Below are 26,756 nucleotides of genomic sequence, written 5' to 3'. Positions count from 1 at the left end.
ACTACCTGTTGGGCAAACGAATAAACATATGAAAATAATATTTCTTCCTTCTTGGTGTTGATTCTTCGATGTTCACTGGTTACTGCGATGCGAGAACCTTGAAGCGTTACATCTACACGCTACATTTAGTTGTGGGCTACATCATGTCGACGTGAATTGGCATCTCACATAAAGCCCGCTACATACCTGTGTAATTGTGGAGGCGCAATGGCCCAGTGGTTAGGGCAGCGGACTCGCGGTCAAAGGATCGCGGTTTCGATTCCCAGTTGTGAGTGTTTATTGAGCGAAAACATCTAAAGCTCCACGAGGCTCCGGCAGGCGATGGTGGCGAACCCTGCTGTACTCTTTCACCACAACTTTCTCTCACTCTTTCTTCCTGTTTCTGTTGTACTTGTAATTCAAAGGACCAGTCTTGTCACACTGTGTCACGCTGAATATCCCCGAGAACTACGTTAAGGGTACACGTGTCTGTGGAGTGCTCAGCCACTTGCACGTTAATTTCCCGAGCAAGCTGTTCCGTTGATCGAATCAACTGGAACCCTCGACGTCGTAAGCGACGGAGTGCCAACAACAATCTGTGTAATTATTGCTGACATTGGTACACTGAAAATACAATGAAATTGATAAAATTGCAGTTACAGAAGAACTATATATGCATAATGTTTGGTGCCCTAGCATGGCCACAGCTTTAGGGCTGAAACGTATAAAAGAATGAAAATAATTTAACTCTTTTACCTTCCGAGGGAGTGGAGGGACTCTCTCATTTGAAATTTGTTTTGATATACTTATCACAATGCGTCGTATTCTGTTTTTCTGAATAACTGAGTGGAATACTCACTGTTTGTTTAAACCAGGGGTTCTCAACCTTTACTATTTTGTTCTAGTGAACCCCCATAGCCATTCGATGTTTAAAAACTAGTTTTATAGATGCTTCTTTCAGAATTCCTATTTTGTTTATCACACATTCCGTTGAGTAGGCTGAACTATGTAAAACGTGATTCTCAACCATTTTTTTATCTATGGACCCCTTTTATTATTGTTTCGTTCTTGGGAACCCCATAGCCATTCGCTGTTTAAAGACCACTTTTATAGACACTTTCAAAATTCCTATTTTGCTTATCACACATCAACTTGAGTAAGCTTAGCTATATAAAACATCAGAGAAACTCAGCTGTTTCTTGCAATAAATACATCTAATGCATAAAATTTTCATGGACACATAAAATACTCTCGTGGATTCCAAATTTACTATTTTGCTTGTGTGGAAGCCCAGAAATCTTATACGGACTCCAAGGGGCCATGTGGATCCCAGTTGAGAACCACTAGTTTAAACCTTCTCCGAAGATGCTGCGATTCCTTGTCACACTGGGATGAGGACGGGGTGCCTGAAGAAAGAACCTCTCTCCACGCCGCCAACGTAGTTGCTGCAGCGGCTATCGCTGGCTGATTCTTTACGGCAACATTTTTACAATACTATCTACGGAGCATAGGTGAACAAATTATTCAACAGATAATGCGGCATTTGTTTGTTTCAATAAATATATGGTATGTTTGTTGGAAAAAATAAAATTTAATGAAAGAAAAATAATGAGCATCTAAATCTCTGCAAGACTTCGTTTCAACGGGAAATCAGCATCAGTTTTCTATATTTAAAAATAAAGTGATTATAACCAACATTATTGGTGTCGCAGACAGGTAGGTTTTCATGTCGAAACGACTTTCTTGAGTAGCAGACGACTATTGCATAAGTCATGTGGTAGGGAACGAGATTACACGAGAGTGAGAAATAACATTAATATTCTTACTTTTTGTCATCGATGTGGCTAGGTAAGTAATCAATTAAACATTTGTATATGTAACACTTACTCATGTGCCTGTAGTAGTCTGCTTATTTTCTCCTTTTGTACCAGCATAGAAACATTATTTTGAATTACAACCTGATATATTTCACATAATGCCCCTTTGTTTATTTCAATTCTATGACAATTATTTCTACGTCCTTGTTTTCTCTTAGCCCCGCCTCTTTCCATTATTTTGTTTGGATCGTGCTGAGTTTTATGTTTACACATGTATGCGTTACTGTATTGAACATAGACATGTTTTTTGTTTTTTTTTAGATATCTGTGTTTTCTCATTATGCATACAATTCGATATATGTTAACAGAATAGTTCATATTTACTTGAACACCCTTTTACATTTTTATAATAAAAAAAAAAAAAAACGCTTGAAGGGGTTAGCGTACTGTTGTTATGTTCGTGATTACAAAATTTAATCTTGTTTAGCACCTTTTATTCTATTAGATGTAATAAACTGGCTGACGTCCGCAGTGTGAAAAAAAAATCCACCACCTGTCACTCTGGAAACCTGTGTCATACCACTGTGCGAAAATCAACACCTATTAGTAGACATAATTCTAGCTTAAAGGAAATTCATATCTTAGCGTTCTGAACCGTTGCATTAATCTGATATCATCAGATTATCGTATTCTTTATAAATGCTAGTTTCTTCTGCTTTAAATACTAAAATAAATGATAGGGAAAAATTCATAATTGAATTAATAAGGATATCCGAACCCGGCAATAATGCAGCCATTTTAGCTACACGAGCTGCGATATTGCCTCTCAAAGAAAAGAAATGACAACACTTCCTTTGAAGAGAAATTGCTGAGGGTGTTCATTTATTATGGTTATGAGTGTTTATGAATTAAAAGATTGAGTGTGCAATTTCTCTTTATTCCATATGACTGTTGAAAGAAGATTAAAATTGTTGATTAAGATGTGAGAATACTGTGGTAAGTAAAACCTGATTTTCCCGGGACGGAAAAGAAAAAGAAAAGTATGCAATTGTATTTTATGATTTGGACGAAGTGGAGTGAGGTGGGGGGCAATTTTCATTGAAGGGTCTCTCTCTCTCTCAATGATCATATTGTTGAATGATAAAATAGCGTGTTTATAGTCAATATTTTCAACATCAAATATGTTATAGGCAAGAGGGTCGAATGAGGTGATTATAAAAATGTAGGGACCAGCTATAGCATTATTCTTTAGTCGAGCAAGCAAGAAGAATTGTGAAATATTTTTGTATTCGGTCCTTGTTCTGGACATCTGTTATTACAAAATCTCTTCAGTCAGCGTGTGTGTTTGTGTGTGTATACACGTGTGTGAGATAGTTCGTAAACAAATCTAACGAAACAATTCACCAATTTATTTGTGTATTGATGGAAGTAAGAATGATGCATATTCTTTCGCAAACTATTTTGTATTAAGGTTTAGATTAGATTCTGCTATTGAATAAATAGTCTGTACCTCTATGAGAGTTGAAATCACTCAACAAATACTGTTTTAACTGTCATTTTTCACCATCTTGAAATGAAGTAATCGCTGTTTAGGGAAAATGTCTTCTAGTTGTAAACAAAAATAATTATCCTTCACGCTAATGATATTTTTACATAGACAGTAAAGCCAGCCAAGTGTTGTCGTTGTTACACTCCAGTGCTACCCCTATCTGGCAAACCCATGAGGACTACATTATTCAACGTGTTCTTCCTTTTTAAGAAGCTAGTATTTTGTTTGAGGTCATTTGGCTGCTGTTTCTAGCAGGGCGAGCTTTAGCATAGCGGCACCCTCGTTGATTTAAGGCTCTCTCGGTAGGTGGGAAATGTGGGAGAATGTGACATTTATGTCTTTTCATAGACTCATCACTGTTTATGAAGTTTGTATCTTCAACCCGGGGTGGGATGTATTTACATTCAGTTTGCTGGGAATGAATAGAAAGAACCATTGATTCTAGTCCGTCTTGTCGAGGTGAGGCCCTACTTTTTGATAGAATAGATATAATGACATAGTCTAAAATACAGAACTTCGTTAATCACTAAACAAAGAATATTGTTTTTCCTATGTATTTTCGTATACTTTCGGGGGTCTTTTTATACATGTATTTTTACACTACGTTATCCTCTCGTACAAAAAGAACCCGAAAAGATACACGCAAAGTAGACAAAAATACAAAGGATTAAATTAAATCTTATTATTTTATGAGGTAGACATTTATTATTCGTCACTAGTGTCTATAATGATTCGTCTACCATCAGTTGAGACGATTCACACTTCTCATTTGAAATATTTTCATATTCACACCTTAAACAAACTATAAAAGCAACATGGAAATTAGTTAAAAAATCATTTTCTGTGCCATATAGGAAGGAAATGAAGGAAGACTTAGGAAATTTACAACTGTTATGTTGTTAGACTTGTTATGAAAGGTGTTCCAGCGGCGACACTCATTTTGTATATTTAGTACTACATTATCCAAGGTGCCGATCTCTTTTTAAAGGAGCGGATTTTACTATTATTTCCAACAGGTCCGATGACCACATAGAAATTTCCTTATCTCTTTACATGCATTATAAAGTCTCACTCTTGCTATACGATACGGCTAAATAAGAAACAATACTATGTTTTCAGTTATATCATATAACCTGACAAAATTATATCTATTACACATTTATAATTAAGATAAATTGTTCAGATCACGATACCTCGACCTATTCTAAAAAGAATGTTAAAGCCAAAGTAATATTTGTTTCATGTTATCCATTCATCGTTTCCTACTCTCTCAAAATACTTGCTTAGGTCATGGTTTGAGTAGTTATATTATGATTCTATTTATTAATCTTACACATTTTTTTTTTCTTTTTGTCAACGATAATCTATATTAATCCCTAATAGTAAACTGTTTTTGTTAAAAAAGAAAAAGAAAAAAACTTTGCTGATGTATATTGTATATGAAGCTGTTTGAGACTACAATGATGCCAATTATTTGCTTACACTTCTTTCTTCGTTACTTTTAGTGTCATTGATTCATTATACAGGCTGACAGTAGCATTTTTTCTTTTCAGGTTAATTCTTTTTATAAATCAGTAGGATTCGTCTGATCAGTGCTTATAGCCCCTTTCTCTTGTGTTATGCAAATGTGAGATAAATTTTTCTGCTTGGATGGGTTGTTATATTATGTAAGTGTCTCCTGTGAAGTAAGACACCTATCTGAATGAGTTAAGACAAGTGGAACCAAGTGTTTTGCCAAAAGGCAAACTGAAATGCCAGTCATGTACCATATTCATTTGGCCATTTACTTTGTAAGTGTGCTTGTGTATTTCACACACAACAATGAAGCCATTATATTATATGTCAAGTATCAATGATATTTCTATAATTCTATATTTTTTGTGGTGCCAACAATAACATTGTAAAATCAAAACTTCTTAATTCACAAAGGAGACTTTGAGATTCCCTTCCCTTAAAAATGCACAAAGGGTTCTCTCAAGATTGTGTTTTTGGTTCTCAACTTTTAATTTTTCTAATGAAAACTGTTAAGAATGTGAACATCTATTATATGCACCATGCATTGCCAGATGAAGTAAATTTAGATGAATAACATCTCTTTTCTATTCAACAATATAACCCATGGCATCTTTATATTTATGGACTCTAGACATTAATGTAATCAATGTTGTTAACTTTGATAGAAAGTTATGTGGTGAGAGTGTTCTGCTGGGAAAAGTCATGTAACTTCTGGACAAGAAGACCTATTATCAAAAGCATTCTAGCCATACCATCTCTTCAGACATAATTTATATTGGACTACATTATCTAGTATTTTTTTTTTTATAGATGACAGTTTGATTTGAGAGACTTGGCTGCTATTTTGAGCAAGTCAAGTAACTATGTAGAGGCTCTCTCATTAGTATTGGCTTGTTAAGGAAAAGTGCTTAGTAGGGAAAATGTTTTTAGTAAAGGTTAAAAAGAGTTGGAAATAATTGACAGAGTTGAGTGTATTGAGTATTACACTTGTCTCTCTTACAGACCAAGCATGGGAAGAAGACACAATTCAAAGTTAAATTTAGCAGTGGAAACAGTGATGATAAATGTGTGTAGCAAGCATCTGATATTTTAATGACTGATGTACTATAAAATATAGGCTAAAGTACAGTTTTCTCTGAAGGGAAATCCAATTGATTTTTAGCTATGCTTCCAAAATATATTAAATTAGAGCTATTTATGTCTTCCATGTAAAAGATATTTTGAATGCTTTCAGTTCAATGTTGGCCTTGATGTTTTCTTTCGATTTTTACTAGCACATTTTCTTGAAATAATGGTAAATTAGTAGTGCTTGTCTATTGAACAGTAATAAACTGTATCACATGATGTACAAGGGTTGGCTGAAAAGTTCATAGATTGACTAAGATACTCTCAGAGAATATGACCAAATGAGGTTTATTTTTCAACATAGTCCACCCCCACTGCAGTCCACAAATTTCTTCCATCAGTGTTGCAGTGCTTGGATCCCATTGGTGAAAAAGCTTTCATCCTGTTGGTCAAAAAATTGTCATGGTGGGGCCCCAGTATGGCTGCAGTCTAATGAGTAAAACAAGTAAAATGAGAAAACAGCAGATATGATGTCATCATCACTGCAATACTGGTTTTCAGAAAAGTGTTTTCCCATGTTAGGGAACAGATGATAGTCAGATGGGGCCAAATGAAGAGAGAATAGGGAGGGTGATCAACAAGTTCAAAGCCACAATCATGCACAGCAGCTATTGAAAGCAAGGACTTGTGTGCTAGAGCATTGTCCTAACAAAACAAAACCCCTTTCATCAGCTTTCCAAGGCGTTTGGTCTTGATAGCCTTTCTTAACTGCTTCAGCAAGTTGACATTGTGCTCTCCATTGATGGTGTGACTCTTTTGAAGATAGTCAATGAACACAATACTTTTTGCATCTGAAAAAAAACTGAGGCCATCACCTTCCTTCCCTGCAGATGAAACAACCTTGGCCTTTTAGGAGTAGGTGAGGAGGGGTGTTTCCACTGCATGGATTATCATTTTCTCTCTGGCTCAAAGTGATGAGGCCAACACTCATCCTTTAGGAAACTTTCAAGGAACCAAGTGGATCTGCCTCAAACAAGTCAGATTTTCTCATGATGCAATCAACCTGGTGTACTTTTGATCAGGTGCCTGAAGATGTAGCACTCACTGAACAGATACTTTTGCCATGCTGAGTTCATTGTGCAGAATATTCTCAACTCTCATATCCCATGAGGATATGCTAATAACATTGGCTTTTTAATTGATAGTCAGTTGCCTGTCATCCATTACCTTGTGGTGAGCATGATCAATGTTTTCCTTGGTGGTGACATTTGCAGGACATCCAGATCTTCGATCATCTTCAAGACTCCCCCCCTCTAAATTCAGCTGTCCACTTTTGTTCTGTCGATAAAGCTGGAGTGTTATCCCCTAACATAGTAACCACATTAGCATTGATGCTGTTTGGAGCTAAACTGTTATTCTGCAGGTACTTGATAACACCACAATGCCAAATTTTGTTCATTTTCATGAGAAGTGGATACTAGTTACTTTTCAGGTTTTCTTTAAACAGTCAGATGTCGGTTTACTTGGAAAGAAACTATGCAGTTATTTATAAGAAGAGTTGAAATTAATGCATGCAAAATTTCACAGTTTTAGCACCACTCCTTCATATACTAAAACCAATCTTATGTCAGCCAGGTAAAGCTATCTAGCATATCTTGTAACATTGAGTTGCTGGAACACTATGAAAATGGGTGATGAAAGCACAATATTTAATTTGTATGGTGTAAAAGAGAAATAATATAGGAGTGGTTAATTGACTGAAACAGGAAGAGTTCAACAGAACAGATATCTTCCAAAATCTTATCCATACTATTAGAATTCTGGACAACATAGGTGTTCACATTAAAAAAAAAAAAATAAGGCATAAAATGAAGTTCCCATTTTTGAAAAACTACCAAACAATCCATTGAGTTATTGGAACATCACTAAAATATCTTTTTGTAGTGATTTAAGAATGAATACACTGGAGTGGATTCTGTTGCTTTTTACTTTTCTATGCATATCAGAGGATTTGAGTTCAATATTACAAACTGATGAAACATTTTTCAATTACATCATGCTCCTTCTACTGAATTGTTTCTCTTTATAGATTAAGCAATTGAAATTTAAGATTTGTTTTTGTCAAATAGTGTAACACTATTATATATACTGTGATATCACACATTAACAATTTGGAAATATTGATTTCAAATCTTGGCACAAGGCCAGTAATTTCAGGAAGAGGTAAGTCAATTGCATCAACTCCAGTACTCAACTGGTACTTATTTTATCAACCCTGAAAGGATGAAAAGTAAAGTCGACCTCAGCGGAATTTGAACTCAGAATGTGAAGACAGTATGTTCACATTTTGAGTTCACTACCGTAAACAATTTGGAAATATTGATGTATGTTAGTAATGGTAAATTGATGATTATTATAATTAAAACAGTGACAGTCAAGGAAGTGGTGCTAAAATTAATGATTTAACAGTTATTAACTACCTCTGGCTAAACTAGTACATTAATTCATTAGAAATAGCTTTTGTTGGTTAATCCTATAAGAAACCTGATTGAACATATCTATGACCAAAGATCTTTTATCTATAACCATTCCATTTTTTAAGCATATGTAGGACTATATTGTCTAATATGTGCTATCCTTAAGATGCTAGGGTGTAATTTGAGTGATATTTGGCTACTATTTCTAGCTGGTTGGAGGGCAGTGTAAGAGGCTCCCTTTTTTATTTATATTTAATGTTATATTGCTTATATAAAACTGACAATAATGAAGAGGAAGATGATCAATGAAACACTATCCTTTTTCATCTGTACGAACTGCTAAGTATTTTAGGAAAATATTAAACATTGTTTGTATCTTGGATTACTTTAATTACTCCATTTACATTATGGTGATTGCTTAGTGAAAGAAGCACTAAGCGTTAACTTTATGTTATAATACAATTATTGATTTTAACATCGTTCTATTTGAATGCATGAATTATTTACACTGATTCTATCTCTAAAAATTCCATTTGAGGATTAATACTTTTATTAAGAACTCACACATCTCTTGTATCTGTGTCCTTAGTCTTCTTTTATGATCAATAGTTGTAGCATTTTCTCAGCTTACTATTCTCTCTCTCTCTTTTATGTTATATGCAAAGTACTACCATTTTACACATTCAACATATCCAAATACTAAAAAAACTGGGTACCACTATTTTTTTTACATTTGCTCGACTGATTGCTTGTGTGTCAGTTTTGATACTGATTTCAAATTTTGGCAGAAGACCAGCAATTTCAGGGGAGGGGATTAGTTAATTACATCAACCCCAGTGTTCAACTAGTACTTATTTTGTCAAACCTCCAAAAAGATGAAAGATAGTGTCGACCTTGGCAGAATTTGAACTCAGAACATAGAGATGGATGTAATGCCGCTAAGCATTTTGTCCGGTGTGATAATAATTCTGCCAGCTCACTGCTTTATGTCTGTTCTGATATTGCAAAATGTTAGGGATAGAGTGAATTCCTGTAAAGGTAGAGACAAGGGGTAAGTGGCAGCATTAAGCCAAATGACATATTAAATCTACCACCTAAAAACAGATATAGTTCATTTGATGGACTTCTACACAGTTTCCACCTACCCAGTTTCCCTCTCGAGGCTTGAGTTGACTTAAGTCAGTGGCAAAAAACACTTGTCAAAAGTTCCATACAGAAGGATTGAACTCAAAACAATGTGATTATGAAGCAAACTTCTTAACCTGACCATGCTGGTGTTTATATGTAGGAAAAATTCACCTTTATTTTTGTTAACCTTTTAGTGAATATTTGGCTTGATAATTTAATGGAATGAGAGTGGGGTTCACATCAAACATAGCTATAATTTAGAAAGTGAGACTTAATTTTTAAAATGCTTTAGATCTCTTTGGGTTCTGTCTGTCCTTTACATTCCCAGCACATAGTCATTCAACATTTGTTGTCAGTGAAAGTGATATGTAATTCATTTAAGTTACATTTAACTTTTATTTTGGATTACAAATATATTTTCAAGTGTATATCTAACTTCTTTTTACAATTTTCTTTTACTTTTATGAAAAAATTTGCTTCTTCATATTTTAAGAGTTATATTTAACAATTCTGCAAAATATTTTCTTTTTGGTGTCTTTTATATGACTACTTAGTTAAGATATTGGTCAGATTTACAGCATGCTCAAAATAAGCTGTAAAAAGTAAAGTTTCGCTCTCATTTGGAAGGTTATCCAGCTGTATCATATAATTCGGTATTTTGTACTAGAATTCCTAACTAGATAAATTATCCTTATACATGATAACAGAAAATCAAATGCGAAATGTTAAAAAGAGCAAAAAAATCTATGTATTTAGATTGTGTATAATCTTGATTACAAGTTTAGATGGAACAATCCTACTCTCTCTCCCTCCCTCTCTCTGACACCTTTCCTTCCAAAAACTTCATATTTTCTTCTCACTTCTTCCTCTAGAGTTTTAATAATAATAAGGGCTTATGGAAAACACTATTCAACAAAGGTTTGGATGGGGTGCCATTTTCTTGATAAGCAACTGAATCCATGAACGGAAAGTTAGTATTTTTTGTCTTTTTCTTATATTCTATGGCATTAGACTGGATTGGGTTTTAGATATTCAAAATTCTGTGTTGCATCTATAAAATAGCAACGTCTCACTTTACACTCCAAGAAATGGAAAATTTTGTTATTAAGGTGAGTTGGCAGAATCATTAGCACACCATACAAAAAGCTTAGCATAATTTCTTCTAATTCTTTACATTCTATGTTCAAATTCTGCCAAGGTCAACTTTGCCTTTCATTCTTTTCAGTGTACCAGTCAAGTACTGGCATCAATGTAACTGACTTGCATCCTCCTCTCAGAAACTGCTGACTTGGTGCCAAAATTTGAAAGAATTATTATTTCTCCTTTACACAGTATGGATCTAATTTACTGAATTTTTTCCAAGCTAACTGTTAAGCCTTATCAAAAGGCTTTAGACAGAACATATTTTCCTAATCTGAGCTGTTCTAAGCCTGATTTTTGGAAGCACTTACATGTCTTAATGTCCGGCAATTCTAGGTAGTACAATAGCTAGTTTTTGTCTTTTCTTTTACTTTTTTTTTTCACTGGATTGAACCTAATGCTATCATCCCACTTGTGGTTTTGGGTTTATTCCCACTAGCAGTACCTTGGGCCTTATACCATTGCTCCCAGGCTGAATATGGCCTTGTGAGACAGAAACAGAAAAAAGGCCTTCATATATATGTGTGTTTGTGTCTGCATGCATGTATGTGTGATTGATTCTTTATATTTGCACTTCTCTGAAAATTGCAAGCTATGAGTGGTTGTTATCGTTTCCCCTGTCAACAAATCATCTGCTGGCTTTATTTATGCCTTCAAAGATGTGGAAAATTAGAAATCCTTTACATGAAAAACAGTGAATGGTTAATAACGGGAAGGACATCAGGCAATAAAACAATGCCTCGATAATATATTTATCGAATCCATCCCAGTGTGGAAAAACAGATGTAAAATTAAATAAGAAATTAATTTCAAAAATCATGAATTTGTTATTGTTGCCGTATTTCTCCATACTATCTGGTGACAGAAACTGAAAGTATTATTTCCACTGATTCAGAAGATATTTTCTAAACTTGAAATAACATGTTTTTAAAACCTTGCACAGTCTATGAAAACATGTCAGGCCATGGAGAAATATTACCTTACCTGGAAACAAGTGAGGGTAGAGGATAGGAAAATTGTCTGGGCATAGAAAATCTTCAACAAATTCTGTCTGACCCATGCCTGCATAGAAAATGAATGTTCAGTGATAATGATCTATATATATATGTAAAGTGATTGGTATTAAGAAGAACATCCAGCCATAAAAACCATGCCAAAACAAAAGTGGAGCTTAGTGCAGGCCTGTAGCTTGCCAGATCCTGTCGAACCATTCAACCTATGCCTTCGATATATATATATATATATATATATATGTATATATATATATATATATATATATATATATATATATATACATATATATATATATATATATATATATATATATATATATATATATATATATATATGGAATTAATATCTGAGATTTTTATATATTTAACTTCTCTAAATTTTGGTCTGAAGTGTTAACTCAAACAGTGAACGGTAAAAGTAGATTTACTTGACCTTCATTCAAGAAACTTGTATTGCTACATTTAATATAAAACAATTTGAAGGCATTACGGTTCAACTAAAGATTGAAATATAAAGCTATTTATATTTTATTGTGGACATTACAGAAATTCAAGTTGGCTTAAATACTTAAGGAATAGAACAGGTACTGAAGTGTAATTTTATTTTAAAGCTTTCAGAAAAATGCCATTTTATTTGAGGTTAATTTTTCTATATAGATACTCTTTTCATTGTAATAGTAGTTGGTCATTGGATTAAAACAAACAGTTCGTTTGTTTAATTTGAATGATTGCAAGCTTAAGTGTTGAAAAGCAATTTCAAAAATGTTCAAATGGCATTTGTAATTTTTAAGATACTGGTAAGGAAATAAAATAACAGTAAAAATGTAATACAAAAGCAGGGGCTTATTTTATGATCTCCAGTAAATGCTGTCCTGCATTTGCATTAGATAGAATACTTCATGAAAAGTAGTAAAATAAACTAACCCATGCTAGCATGGAAAACAACTGTTAAGTGATGATGATGATTAAGATTTCCAATGTCAAACAACAAAGTATAACATATCTACTTCTGGTGGATTTAGAAGAACTATCATTTAGAGACAATATCAATTAAGTAATTAACACCTAATTCTTAAAAAGGCTTCTTTTAATATTAATGAAAACTGAAATGTCACTTGGTTTAATCAATATTTATATTGGTTCCATTAGATGTATCAAATAATAAGAAACTAAGATTAGTTATTATTGAAAATCCCATTTGTTACAATATAAACTACTAAATATTCTGCCAACTTTTAGATATTGATTAATGCATAATTTACACATTCTAATGATTTCTGCTTATTCATTTAGTTATGTGCATTATTTGCTGAATATGATTTTTTTTCCTTGCTGTGTTAACTGGAATTTTTTCATGGTGTAAATACAATATATTCCACTTCTACATTCATTTTTCCATCGTAATTAATAGGAAAAATAGTTCTCACATTAATATATAGTCTTTCTTCCACATTGTACATTTTCCTTTTTCTTCTTCTTCTTCATCATCATCTTTATACCTATTTTTCCATACTAGGCTTGGGCGAGATAGGATTTTTTCAACACAGTCTTTTCATTTGTCATTGTCTTTCATCACTTCCTTTATGAAACCAACTATTCTGATCTCAGCCCTCACCACTTTTGTTCATGTCTCTTTCAGTCTTACTTGTCAGTGGGCTCCTGCTTGCATTCATCCAATTGTCATTCTTCATACACATCACTTGACCATACCGTCTCAGTCTTCTCTCTTGCATACTTTGACTAACAACTTTGATGGCTACTTTTTCTCTCTTGCTCATACTTGCTGCTGTTACACTTCTAGTAGAGCATTCTTATCATATTGCTTTCTTGCCTATGCATACATTGTACTTCATACACAAGCATCTGACAGTTTGTTCTTCACTTGCAGAAAGAAATCTAAAACCCTTTCTTGTCAACAGAGGTAGTAGCTCACTGAACTTTCCCTAGTCAATTTTTACTTTTATTACCATACCTTCGTAATACATCATTACTGAAGACATCTCCCCAATAACAGAAGTTATAAACTACTTCTAATGAGCTTTCTTGACAACTGAGAGATTTCATTTATTTGGTGCTCTTACTGCTAGTTACTCTTGTGCATCTATTATACATACCTGGGATCCTATTGTACTTTTTGGGGTACCAGTTGTTTGCATTTCTATACACAGTATAAAGTCCTTATCAACTTCCTTTCTGCATATCAAGTGTGGCCACTTCTTAGTTGGTGGTGTTGTTTTGTTTTTTTTTCAAGTAAAATATTGATCTCTACTACATTGATCTTTCAGCTTCTCAATCCTAGATCTTTCTTCCATGTTTGGAATTTTTCTAATTTTTTTAACTGATTTCGCTGAGATCATCAACTTACAGCAGTTGTCATGGGATGCTAATCTTGAATTACTCTGTTATTGTCTAGAAAACTGTAATCAACAGGAAAAGGCTGGGAAACCAAACATTTATGGCCACCTGTCATTATACTAATTTCTCACTGAACTCATTGCTAATTCTTGCTTTTCTGACAGTACTTTTGTACATAGCTTGGATGGCTCTCACTAGCTACCCATCTGCCTTCAGTCTTCTTAATAATTATAAGACTATAGAATATAGTATCCTATCAAGGACCTTCTTCAAGTCAAGAATGTTATGATTCATTCTTGACCAAAACCATCTCTTGTTACTTCCCTAAGAAAACTACCCTGGTGGTTCTCTGTCTTGGTACAAACCCATCACCTCTAACTTAGCTCTCAATTCCTGAAGGCAAAATATATGACATCACAGATACACCCTCACTTTAACATACTTGATTTCCTCATTGTGAGATATGATGACCTCAAGGATGTTCTCATCACCCATGTTATGAAAGAAGCAAAGTGCTTGACTGATAATTTATCCCTCTCTCTTTCTATCTGTTTATCTGTTTGTATCATTAATATCTATTTATCTATCTATCTATCTATCTATCTATCTATCTATCTATCTATCTACATACCTACCCACCCACCAATCCATCCATTCACCCACCGACAGACACATACACATAAACATACACACTATGTTTATTTTTTACAAACAGTTCTTCTATATTTCTCTCTTTTTTCTAATTTTCATTTTTCCTATTTCTCTTGCTTTTTTATGTTGTCCTTGGTTAAACAGCTTATCTTATTCAGCAGACCTTTTGTATTGTATTTAAACGTTGGCCTAATTCTGCTCTGCTTGTTAACTTGCAGTATTTGTTGTACTCATTTCACATCTCTCTTATAATTCTTTTGTCTCCCACAGCCTGACTTCTTCTCAAATAGGCACTCGCAAATGCACCGAATAGCAAAATAAAAATGATAAATGACATGCATTAAGTGAAAAGCTTTCAAAAGAATGTGCTTATTTGTTGCTTTTGAATTGATTTAGCAGTTTTTAGCACTAGTCAACTTTTGCAATATGGCTTATTCTGACCTATCTACTGATTCTATTTCCAGATAAGCCACTCTCCCAGTACATCAGTAGTTTCAAATCATTCTGTTTAGAAGCTCAACAGACTGCTGACCAGTTAACAGGGATTCTGTGGAATGGGCCTTCTGCTTGTTACAAGCAAATATCAGACGCAAAGTGTTTCCCAAGCTCTCCCATTTCTAAGTGAGCATCATTATATTTTATGTCTACTTTTGTAATCCTGGCATGAAGTTTGAATGTACAGATATGAGAAATTCAGAGTTATCTGAAAGAGAAGTTTGATTCACTTTTTTCTGCTTGGGTTTAATTCTTTGGCCCTTACCCCATTTGTCCCATAGAATTCACTAAGTTGTCAGGATGTGTGCATACATACATTATGCAAATAAGTATGATGATGCACACATATTTATAAGTAAGGTCAGTGTTTTTAAAAAATGATCATGGAAAAATGACTCTTCTCCAACCTCATTTTAAACTTTCATTAAATGTTTGTTTTAAAAACTTTTAAGAAATAATTTTTTCTTTCTTTCAAGCTAGATGTTTTATGATTTTATAAATTTTTATTTTTCGAGCCTTTAAGATGTTAGGATGTAAGTCCACTATCTTCAGGGCTTGGTTAATCAATAGCTTTTCCCAAACTTAGCATGAAATTGTTCGTCATATTTTCTAAAATGTCAACTTTACAAAGGAATTTTGCCAAGTATTTGTAAAGCTTAAAGTTTAATTGATTTGGATCATTAGCAGATGTGATCATTATGATAATTAACAGTTCTTAATGATTATCAATAACATTGGTGACAGATTTTTTTGGGGGAGTTTGTTATATTGCCAAACATCAATGTAATCAAAAATGGCAAACATGAACTTTTTTTTCTTGCTGTTCAAGGATTTTCATTTGTTACTTGTAACATAAATGTGTCTGTTAAATAAGTGCACATTAGCAAATGTCAAATGTTTTACATAGAATATACTAAAAATGAGAGGGGTTAAGAAGGAAAGAGAATAGTTTTTTTTTAAAATAAACATTGCATGTTAGTTTACAGATGTCAGCAAATCTTGTTTTAAGAATGGCAGCCATGTACATAAACATATGTTGATTTAAACAAAGAATAAGGTATCACACTGTTCTATTTTTCCATATTTCTTTAATTTCTGTATTTTTTTGGCATACATATTTTGAAATAGGTGAAATAAGTATCACTCTTAAGTATGACTAAGTTTGTAACTACATCTGTAACATATATATATATATATATATATCATAATTAAATGTTTATTTTTCCATGCTGGGATATATATGTGTGTGTGTGAGAGACAGAAAGAGAGAGTAGGGACCTCTGTTCAAATTGAAAAGTAGCTATAAATGGCCCAAAATTGTTCTTAATGAATGTGTATTTGTTTTCATAAAATACTATTGGATTTCTCATGAAAAGTCATCTTTCATGTGAGAAATGAAACTGCTTTCCAACACAGTTAATGTATTTCTGTGTTTAATGCACTGTTACAAGTACACACTTGATATTAAAAGTATTAGGTTGTTTCACATGAAATGTCACATTTTTAATTACTTGTTATTTCAGTCATTTAAAAACTCAACTATGTGTACCTTGTATTTAATCTTGACTCTTTTTCTTTCCCAACAATATTGGTATACAAAATTCATACCCATAGATCTTATGAAAATGATAACAACCAAACTGTTCAGTGATTTTCACGTATGAGTACAAACTGAGTTACTCTGCTGCAGAAGCTCTACGGAATATCAAGTGGGCCTTTGGTAGTGGTTTTGTTGACATTCGAACTGTTCAGAGATGGTTCCAAAGCTCTTGTTCAGGAGATGAGAACCTCGAAAATAAACCAAGGGGTAGGCCAAAATCAGTTATTCGGCATGATGGATTAAATTGTTTGGTTGAACAAAATCTGAGAACAAAGGTTTGAAAATTTTCATCAGAACTCCAAATATCTCACGCAACTATTTTTGGACACCTCTAAAAAATTGGAAAAGTCACGAAAATGGATAGGTTTGTTCCACATCAATTGAATAAGATTCTAAAAAGCAGACACCTCAAAGTGTGCTCCCTATTGCTTTCTCAACTGGAAAAGACCTGTGATGAGAAATGGATACTCTTTGACAACAGCAGGAGAACAGGACAGTGATTATGTTGTGTCGACGCCCCCAGGTGAAGAAGTAGGATCTCCCAAGACATATAAATGGAGGTAGTCTGGCCATGGTAGGAGTGTTGAGTAGCGGTTGAGTAGAGATCATCCGATGGTGCTAGATAGCAGTAGTTTGAGACATAACAGCTTAGATGCAGGAGAGTCACCTAAACACTACCCAAACCCACCATTGCACCCTAATAAGTTAGTGGTCACTGTATGGTGGTCTGCAAAGGGAGTTATTCATTATCCATTTTTGCAACAAGGAAAAATGGTAACAGCAACATCGTATTGGCAGGAAATTGATTCTTTGTGTGAGAATTTGAAAAAGAAACAACCCAGACAAGTGAATAGAGATGGCCCAATTTTACTTCACAACAATGCATGTCCTAACACTCCTCAAGCTGCAGTCCAAAAGTTGCAAAGCCTGAATTATGAGATTTTGCAACATCCTCCCTATTCCCTTGATATCTCTCCTACTGATCATCACTTATTTAAGCATTTTGAGCTTTTCATAAGCAATAAAACATGCTTAAATAGAGAAGAGGTAATTGAAGCATTCGGTCAGTTTATCACAGCAAAATATGAATTTTTTTTTAAAGATAGAATATATAACATAGAGAAACTTTGGGTGATTGCCATAAATGAACATGGATCATACTTTGATTAAATAAATTAGTTCTCTATGTTACCTTTCAAATATGACATTTCATGTGAAACAACCTAATATATTTCAAAAATTATGTGCATGACATCTGATTCAAACATATTAAATATGAACACAGGGTTAAGTAACTTGGAAAACAGTTATACAGGCCCCCCCCCCCCCCCCCACATATTATATCTACCACAGGTTATGGGATTTGATGCTTATGGAAATTGTAAAGTATGACCATTAATTTTGGGTACAGACTATAATTTCACTCTTACAGAAACTTGTATTTATAGTTTTAAACTGTTAAGAATTTAACATTACTCTTTCTTTACTCAACGGCCACTTGCATTTTAGTTAAGATCAAAATATAAAGTTAATGATTTGGAAAAACTTTCGTAATGTGTGTGTGTGTGTATGTGTTCCTATCATTTAGCATGAACACAACCACCAACAGCAACAGTAATATATAGTATGAAGAAAATAATCAAATCTATTTCAAATAAAAACATATAATGGTGCGTGCTAGTATATTTTAAAAGTTGAATGAAATGTCTTTGATCTTCAGTCTATGAGGATTGACCTGAGATGAAACAGCCACAACAATACAATTAGGAACAGTGTAATCACTACAACACCAACAATACCTTCCCACAATCACTAACATCTAAAGTAATGCAACCCACATCATCCTCTCCATCAACTCACCAACTTTTGAATCCAACTGGCTACACCAGCTGTCAGCATGTACACCTACATGTGTGTACATTAGTGTGCGTGTGTGTATTTATGTCTTCAAGTTAGAAGCGCAAAGGGCAAATTGTCTATAAAATTTGATAAAATTTCTTTTACACAATGTACTGAGCCACCCAGTGAACTTCAACGACTTTTTGATAATACAAGAGTAGAATATCCTTAAGAGTACTTCTTGGTTCCAGCCAATGGATCAAAGTGTGATAGCTAACCTCAAGGTATGTTATCTGAGAAGAACTTTCAAACAACTTGTGAAATCAATTGACAGGGAGGATAAACATCCATTTAGAGATTTCTAGAAGAAATTCAACATAATGGATGCTGTGGATAATATAGGGAAGTCATGGGATGAAGTGAAACCTTCCACTTTGAATAGTGCTTGGAAAACTATATGACCAGACTGTATCCATGACATTGCAAGTTTTCCTCAAGCAAGAAGTTTACATCAAATTCAGATAGTGTGATACTTGCAAAGAATGTAGGATTTGAAGAAGTCATAGAGGATGATGTGATTGAGTTGCTAGTGTCTTAGGTAGAAAGTCTAATGAGGAGCTGATGCTGGAAAAAGAACAAACTCAGAATACAGATGAGACAATGGAAGTTTCACCTACACCACTTAAATTGGCTCCAAAAATGGTTGCTAAAGAGTTGGCAAATTATAGAGGAAGATTTGCTCATAATGATCCTAATCGTGAACACAACATAAAAATTACACAAGGAATTTTCAATGAGTCATACTGAGCTGTACAACAGGGTGCTGCATCATACAACAGATAACTTTGGATAAGCTCTTCACCCCTCAAGCTGATGTTTGTGTTAATGAACTATAAGATAGTATATATTGTCCTTCATCCTCCTAGTAATGCTCATTCCACCACCACCCCTTGCACTGTAGTCAACATCTTTTGTGGTAAGAATGTACTCTTACAATATAACAATTCTTATTAATTCTCTAATGTATTCCTCTTGAAATGTTTTTGTGCTTTTATGTATCTATATTGTACTGTGTATGTTTAGAAATTGTCTTTGCTGGAATTCAATAATTTGTTTGTTTTACTGCATGAAAAATCAAAATGAGCATTGCAGTCTCAGATCCTTTGATGACATGTTTACATTCATATTTCATGAATTTTTATTGAATTTCTGAACTTAGAAGTGATATGTGTATTAAATGTTTTTTGTCATGAGTTTGCAGTAGAGAACTGTACATTTGTTGTCAGTTTCCTGCTGTCCAGTCAAGGTTTAGAAGCTTCCACCCAATGTATTTTTCTTCTTTAAGAGAGAGAGAAAGAGAGATAGAGCCAGCCATCTTCGCCTGTGTGGTTCTCCTTGACAAATAGTCTTGAAAACCATTTGATGCATTTTTGTCTTCCATGCAAACTAAATTCCTGTTGTTGTCATAATAGGGACCATAAATCATTTGGCTTTTAACAATACAATGGCTCCTTTGTGCAAGGGTCTTAAAGCTATTTGGGTATATTGGAGTCAATTTGGTTGGAGAGAATCTTATTTGTTAACCATATCGAAAAGTTTGAATGTGACAAACCCGTTTTTCTGTAATATTAGTGATAGAAATATCATTTCATTTGTAGCAAATTTTAGCATGAAAAGGTTGATTTCAAATGTTTGTGACCAAAATTTGAATTAACATCCTTGAAATTCAATTTCCTGCTTAAATGAATTAAAACCAGGTAACATTTCAATTTCACTAGCTGATGAACATACCAGCATAATCAGTAGCAGCTTTATTTTAATCAAGTCTTTTTCTAAAATTGCTGCTTTGCTAAAGAGAAATAATAGTAATGGAGATTGAGAGATAGGAAAGTAAATGACTGAAAGGTCAGGGCTTTTAATGGGGAGTAGGAAGAGAAGATAAAAGAGTAAAAGCATGTGAATTCAGCACTGTGGTAGCAGTGAAGAAATTAATGATACCTATATATAAAAGAAAAAGGAGGATAAGATGTACATAACTTTTTCAAGTGTATATGCATATATGTATATATACATACAGGCATTGCTGTGCAGTTAGGAAGTTCATTTTGCTGTCAGCCCCATTTTGGGTTCAGCTCCACTGTGACACCTTGAACAAATGTCATCAGACAAGTGTGAGTGAATTTTGTAGAGGGAAACTGTAGGAACTCTATCACATATGCATGAGTGCATATGTGTGTGTGTGTGTGCAAATGTACATGACTATAGACATCATGACTGGTCACTCTGCACTTTCAAAGACATGGAATAAAATATGTCTTACTTGAAAATAAGCAAAGATTTCTGTCAGAGAGCATTTCAAAGTTTGTTTCAGCATTTTTCATTTTCTGCCGACTGAAACTGCGTCTGCGCAGTGGATTTAAAAAAAAATATAATATATATCTAGGAGACATGTGCGTTTTGCCTTTTGTCTCATAGTTATAAATTAATCTTTGACGGCTGGTTACTGAAGAGAATTTGCCTAGTAAATTATTTTTATTTACTAAAAAAATTTGAAACCTATAGGTCTAACCGTTAAAAATAAGGTAAAAGTTTTTTTATTTTTTCTTCCCTTTGAAATGTTTTAACTCTTTTGTGGTTTTCGGTCATATATATCCACATTAGACTCCCGACTCATATCACTGTCAAACTAAGAATTTAACTACGGTCTGTCCATAGCACTTACTTAGCATTATCTGCCACTCTTTGGGTCTTCTAGATACCAATACTTCTCATACCCTTGCTATATATATATATATAGCACTTCAGTAATGTAACTACATACATGCTGTTGGTGATTTTTTTTCTTTCTTCAGATTTTTCTCTTTCTTCTTTCTGACAAAGCGCTATGCTTAAAACATGAAAAACTCTCTCTTTTTACTGAGCGTCAAACTAATACATTCTTTGTGCACTTGCTCTTGTTGTTTGTTATTGTTAATTTTATTGTTCCTTTATTTGAATTGACTATATATATATATATAAATATACAGGGATTAGCAATTGAGTTGCTTCTCCAACATACTGAAAATTTAGAAATAGCAGTCAAGGGACTACTGATTCTAAATTTTCAGTATGTTGGAGAAGCAACTCAATTGCTAATCCCTGTATATTTATAATGATAAATAGTTTTACCGATAAAGGTTTTTTTCATACTGAACTACTTGGCAAAATTGTTAATTATTAATTCTATTATTAATTGACGATTCTCTGCCCTTATTCTTGTATATATATATATATATATATATATATATATATGTCTTCTTTTACTTGTTTCCCAATCAGATGGTTCCAGGTTCAGTTTCACTGTAGCACCTTGGGCAAGTGTTTTCTACTTCAGCCTAGGGCAAACCAGAATGACTATCTTGCTTTTTGGTGGGTATATTCTATGCAAGACTACATTGTCCAATGGAACTTTTCTTTTTAAGATGGCACAATGTGATTTGAAGGGGGTTTAGTTCCCATTTCCAACAGCTTAAGTGACCATTTCATTGGTTCATTGTGAATTTAGTGTCTCTACTACAGTACTGTGATCATAACAGAGTACAAATTCTGCCAAGGTCGAACTGGCGTAATTTTTTGAGACATTTTCTTGGTAAGAAATATGTCTTATATGCCTTACTTGCTTGTCACTAACCACATGACAAAAAGAGATAGGAATAAAAGGTAGCAATATGGAATTTATTATAATTTATCATCATCATTTTAACATCTATTTTCATGCTGGCATGAGTTGGATGGTTTAATAGGAACCAACGTGCCCAAGGACTGCATCAAGCTCCGAGTCTGTTTTGGCTTAGTTTTAACGGCTGGATGCTCTTCCTAATGGCAACCACTTTTCAACATGGATTGGGTGTTTCTTTGGGTTTTTTTTTTTTGTTTTTTTGGTTTTTTTTTGTGCTGCATGCACTATGCAGTTTTCAGGAATATGATCCCTTGGATAGGAGGAGGGTCAGCTTCATGCTAGGGGACGAGGGGATTACTATGAAAGAGTGGGGCAAAGCAGGTTCTTGCTGAAGGATATGCATGGTGACATGCATATAGTATGGTGGGTGAGGAAAAGAGAAAATGATGCATAATCTTAATCAATGCAGGTATGTAGTCAGTTTCATGGATAAAACTGATTACAAAATATAAAACTCTGGACTTTATATTAATTAATATACATGAACCAACCCTGTGAGTAGTTTTGGTAGATGAAGACTGAAAGAAGACCATATGAATCCTATTGTATCATAGTTTATATATTTACCTGTATTCTTCATTATTTAATGACTGGTTTATTTATTTTAGGGAGTAAAATACTTATGATTAGATTTTATTAAATTTTCATTAAATAAAAATAATTTCTGTTTAACAGGTATCACATTGAAAGCTGTTAAATTACAAAGTGTTTGTGTTGTCTTCTATATAAATAAAATCTGTTTTGCAGACTGACATCTTCTAATAGAAATAACTAAATGAAAAATATGACACTGGTTGGCTGCTGGTATCTGTGTGTGTGTAAGTACATGTAACTGTATGAGACTGTGTTTGTGTGTCTCTGCATAACTGTGTGAGATTACCCGGAAATAACCGAATTATTATTTCACAAATTGTGAGCAGACAATAGTTGTATGTATATATATATATATATATATATAATTATTACAAATTAAAAGGGTAAAGGATTATCAATTTATTAATTTATTAATAAATCAACAATTAATAATTTTTACCAAGCCCTTCGGTATGTAAGCACCATTATCGGTGGAGAACTTATTTAAAAGTTCATATATATTTATAAACATAATTTAGGGATCAGCAAATATTTGCTTCACCACATACCGAAGTTCAGAAATAGCAGATAAAAAAGCTGAGACTTGTAACTCACAACAGCAAAAACAAGAAGAAAAAACAATGAAAACTAACCATTCCGAAGATTAATCGTATATGTGTGTATATATATATATATATATATATATATATATATATATATATAGGGAGAATTCACAAAAAAAAACAAAAGATGAAGACAGGTGGTGTAGAAAACAAACAGATGTATTAGTATAACGCTTGGGAATTGAAAAAGTCTTTAACATTTCGAGCCTACGCTCTTCTTCAGAAAGGAACACAGAAAGAAACAAGTAGAGAAAAAAAATGTGTGTAGTGGTTAGTGGTATATATACATGTGTGTGTATATGTATATAAACATGTGTATATGTATATAAACATGTGTGTATGTGTATATATATATATATATATGTATATATACATGTGTGCCTCCTTTTCTCTTTCACATACACTCACAGATGTGCATACACAGGAAAAGTTGTTAACACAATTATCAACAAAAACAAAGCTGATAAATATGCACAGGTGTTGCAAATTAAGTTTAATTACCAATAAACATCAGCTTGGACGACACTTTACTCAACTGTGTAAAATATGTAAAATATGGCCCAGGCTGTGATTTCCAGCATGTACATCAAAAAGTAGTTAACCATTTAAGCTTTAGTGAATTTATACAGAAAAAATAAGCATTATACTGTCCAGCATAAATAAATGTCAACTTCCAGTACGAATATTTACGTTTTGTATGTCTTTTTTCGACAGCATAAAATTCTAAAAAAAATTCTGTAAACGATCTACTCATGTAATTTATGCACCCCCTAAAGTTTATTTTTATTTTTGTGAAAAAGAAGTATATAAATTACATGGGTTTTTACGGTAATCGAAGTGTACATTAGTGTCATATGTAGAAAATACAAAGACAATAATGGCTGACAGTTGAAAATGGGAAAACAGGAGATTGGCATACTAATTTCACTTTGACATAGTGGATTGAATTACTTTGTATAGAAATTATGTAATATTCTGTGGTGTGTGAATATATTATAAATTTTATTAGCGAACCCAGTGACCGGTAAAACCCCAATAATTTTGTTGTTTGATGAAACCTCAGAAGATCTGTGTGACAGTGCTCTGTGGACAACAATATTTCGTGGAGGTTACGTGACACCTATCATCCAAAGATCGCTCTCTGGCAACTATGTAAGATGGTTATTACATTGATATGTTTATATATGTATATATATTTATATTGGGGGCATTACTCTACATAGATGCCTCACACTAGGAGTGACTCTTAAAGTCAAAACTACCATAATAAACATATTGTCCCTCCTAGCATGAGGCATTTATGTATAGTAGTGCTCTTAATATATATATATATATATATATATATATATATATATATATATTTAAAGGGAATAATTAATAAATTTTTCCCTTATGAGGTTTTTTCATGCTAACCACTTGATAAATTCTTATAAAGATTTTATCCTATTTTTAAATTGTATATGTATATATGTATATATATATATATATATATATATATATATATATATATATATATATATATATATATATATATGTAGATTGTTTTGTTGTTTGAAATATTATTTTGTAGTGTTTAGTTATGTATGGTTTATATAAAAATATGAAATATATTCTTAGTCTAGAAAATTTTTTAAAATATATTTGTGGCTGTGTGGTCAGAAGTTTATTTCCCAACCACACGGTTTTGGGTTCAGTACCACTGCATAGCACTTTGGGCAAGTGTCTTCAACCATAGCCTTGAGCCAGCTAAAACCTTGTGAGTGAATTTGGTTGGTGGAAACTAAAAGAAGCTCATATTGTATATATATGCATCCGTTGTGTTTCTGCTAGTGCTTGGCAACCTGTGTTGATTTCTTTATACCCCCATGCTATAGTGGTTCAGCAAGAGTCTGATAGGGTAAATACCAAGCTTAATAGAAGTACTGGGATTGATTTGTTCAACTAAAACCCTTCAAGGCAGTGCCCCAGCATGGCCGCAGTCCAATGACTAAAACAAGTAAAAATGATTTTTAGAAAAAAGCAAAAAAACTATTATAAATATTAGTGTTTTTCGTCTTTAAGTTTTCTTATTGTGATTTTCGTGTTGCAAGACAGTGTAGGAGAGAGAATAGTGATGTTGTAGGAGAGAAATGTGTTCGCATGGATGATGGTACGCTTGCACTAAATGAGGATGCAAAGAAAGAGGTCTGGGGATGCCACTACGATAGATTGCTTAATAAAGAGAATAAATGGGAGGAAGAGAGCCTGCCGTATGTCGACCCAATAGAGGGACCAGCTATCCGAGTTGATAGTACCAGGGTAGATAAAGCAATTAAGAGTATGAAGACCGGGAAAGCCCCCGGCCCATCAGGAATCACTGCAGAGATGCTCAAAATATCTAGCAGTGTTGGCTATAGCCTAGTCACCCGTATTACGAACCAGGTGATACACGAAGGAGTCATACCCAATGACTGGTGTAGCAGCATCATAGTCAACTGCTACAAAGGTAAAGGTGACGCTTTAGATACAAATAATTACAGAGGCATCAAGCTGTTAGATCAGGTTATGAAAGTTACAGAGAGGGTCATAGCCCAACTAATTAGGGAGCGAATCAATTTAGATGAGATGCAGTTTGGGTTCATGCCAGGTAAAAGCACTACTGATGCCTTATTTCTAGTGAGACAGCTGCAGGAGAAATACCTAGCTAAGGATAAACCTCTGTACCTGGCTTTCGTTGACATGGAGAAAGCCTTTGACAGGGTCCCCCGATCCCTTATCTGGTGGTCAATGAGGAAACTTGGGATAGAAGAATGGTTAGTAAGAGCTGTGCGAGCCATGTACAGAGATGCTGCCAGTAAGGTGAGGGTTGGAAATGAGTACAGCAATGAATTCCGGGTAGAGGTAGGGGTCCACCAAGGTTCCGTCCTCAGCCCCCTCTTATTTATCATAGTCCTCCAGGCAATCACAGAGGAGTTCAAGACAGGTTGCCCCTGGGAGCTCCTCTATGCTGATGACCTTGCCCTAATTGCGGTGTCACTATCAGAACTAGAGGGGAAGTTTCAGGTGTGGAAGCAAGGTCTAGAATTGAAGGGCCTTAGAGTCAACCTAGCTAAAACCAAAATCCTAATGGCCCTGCTCAGTATGTAGAAAAGGAGTAGGTAGTAACTCTATAAGATGTACCCAGTGCAAGCTATGGACACATAAGAGGTGCAGCAACATCAAAGGCAGGTTAACTAGGAA

The 26,756-nt window shown here is 33.9% G+C and overlaps 1 protein-coding gene across 7 annotated transcripts in view; it reads left to right on the top strand.

The window, feature by feature from the left end:
* Window positions 1-1,775: 1,775 nt before the first annotated feature.
* LOC106867856 (BTB/POZ domain-containing protein 17) overlaps window positions 1,776-26,756 on the top strand; it is a 35,715-nt gene continuing 10,734 nt past the window's right edge. For 2 of the 7 annotated variants that reach the window (XR_016241989.1, XM_089352753.1), the window contains exons 1-3: window positions 1,776-1,827; window positions 15,154-15,310; window positions 23,089-23,159. Coding sequence is in view for 1 of the 7 variants with exons in the window: in XM_014912895.3 (XP_014768381.1) it covers window positions 1,818-1,827; window positions 15,154-15,310 (167 nt within the window). In the remaining 6 variants the exon portion in view is untranslated. Of the gene's footprint in view, window positions 1,828-2,574; window positions 2,793-15,153; window positions 15,311-23,088; window positions 23,160-26,756 lie in introns of those variants that run through there. The other 5 variants (XR_016241987.1, XM_014912895.3, XR_016241988.1 and 2 more) reach the window with 3 other exon arrangements.

This window comes from Octopus bimaculoides, chromosome 5, assembly GCF_046866305.1.
Source record: "Octopus bimaculoides isolate indiv1 chromosome 5, ASM4686630v1, whole genome shotgun sequence".
NCBI classification, from domain to species: Eukaryota; Metazoa; Mollusca; class Cephalopoda; order Octopoda; family Octopodidae; genus Octopus; species Octopus bimaculoides.
This window is presented reverse-complemented; position numbering and strand designations above follow the sequence as displayed.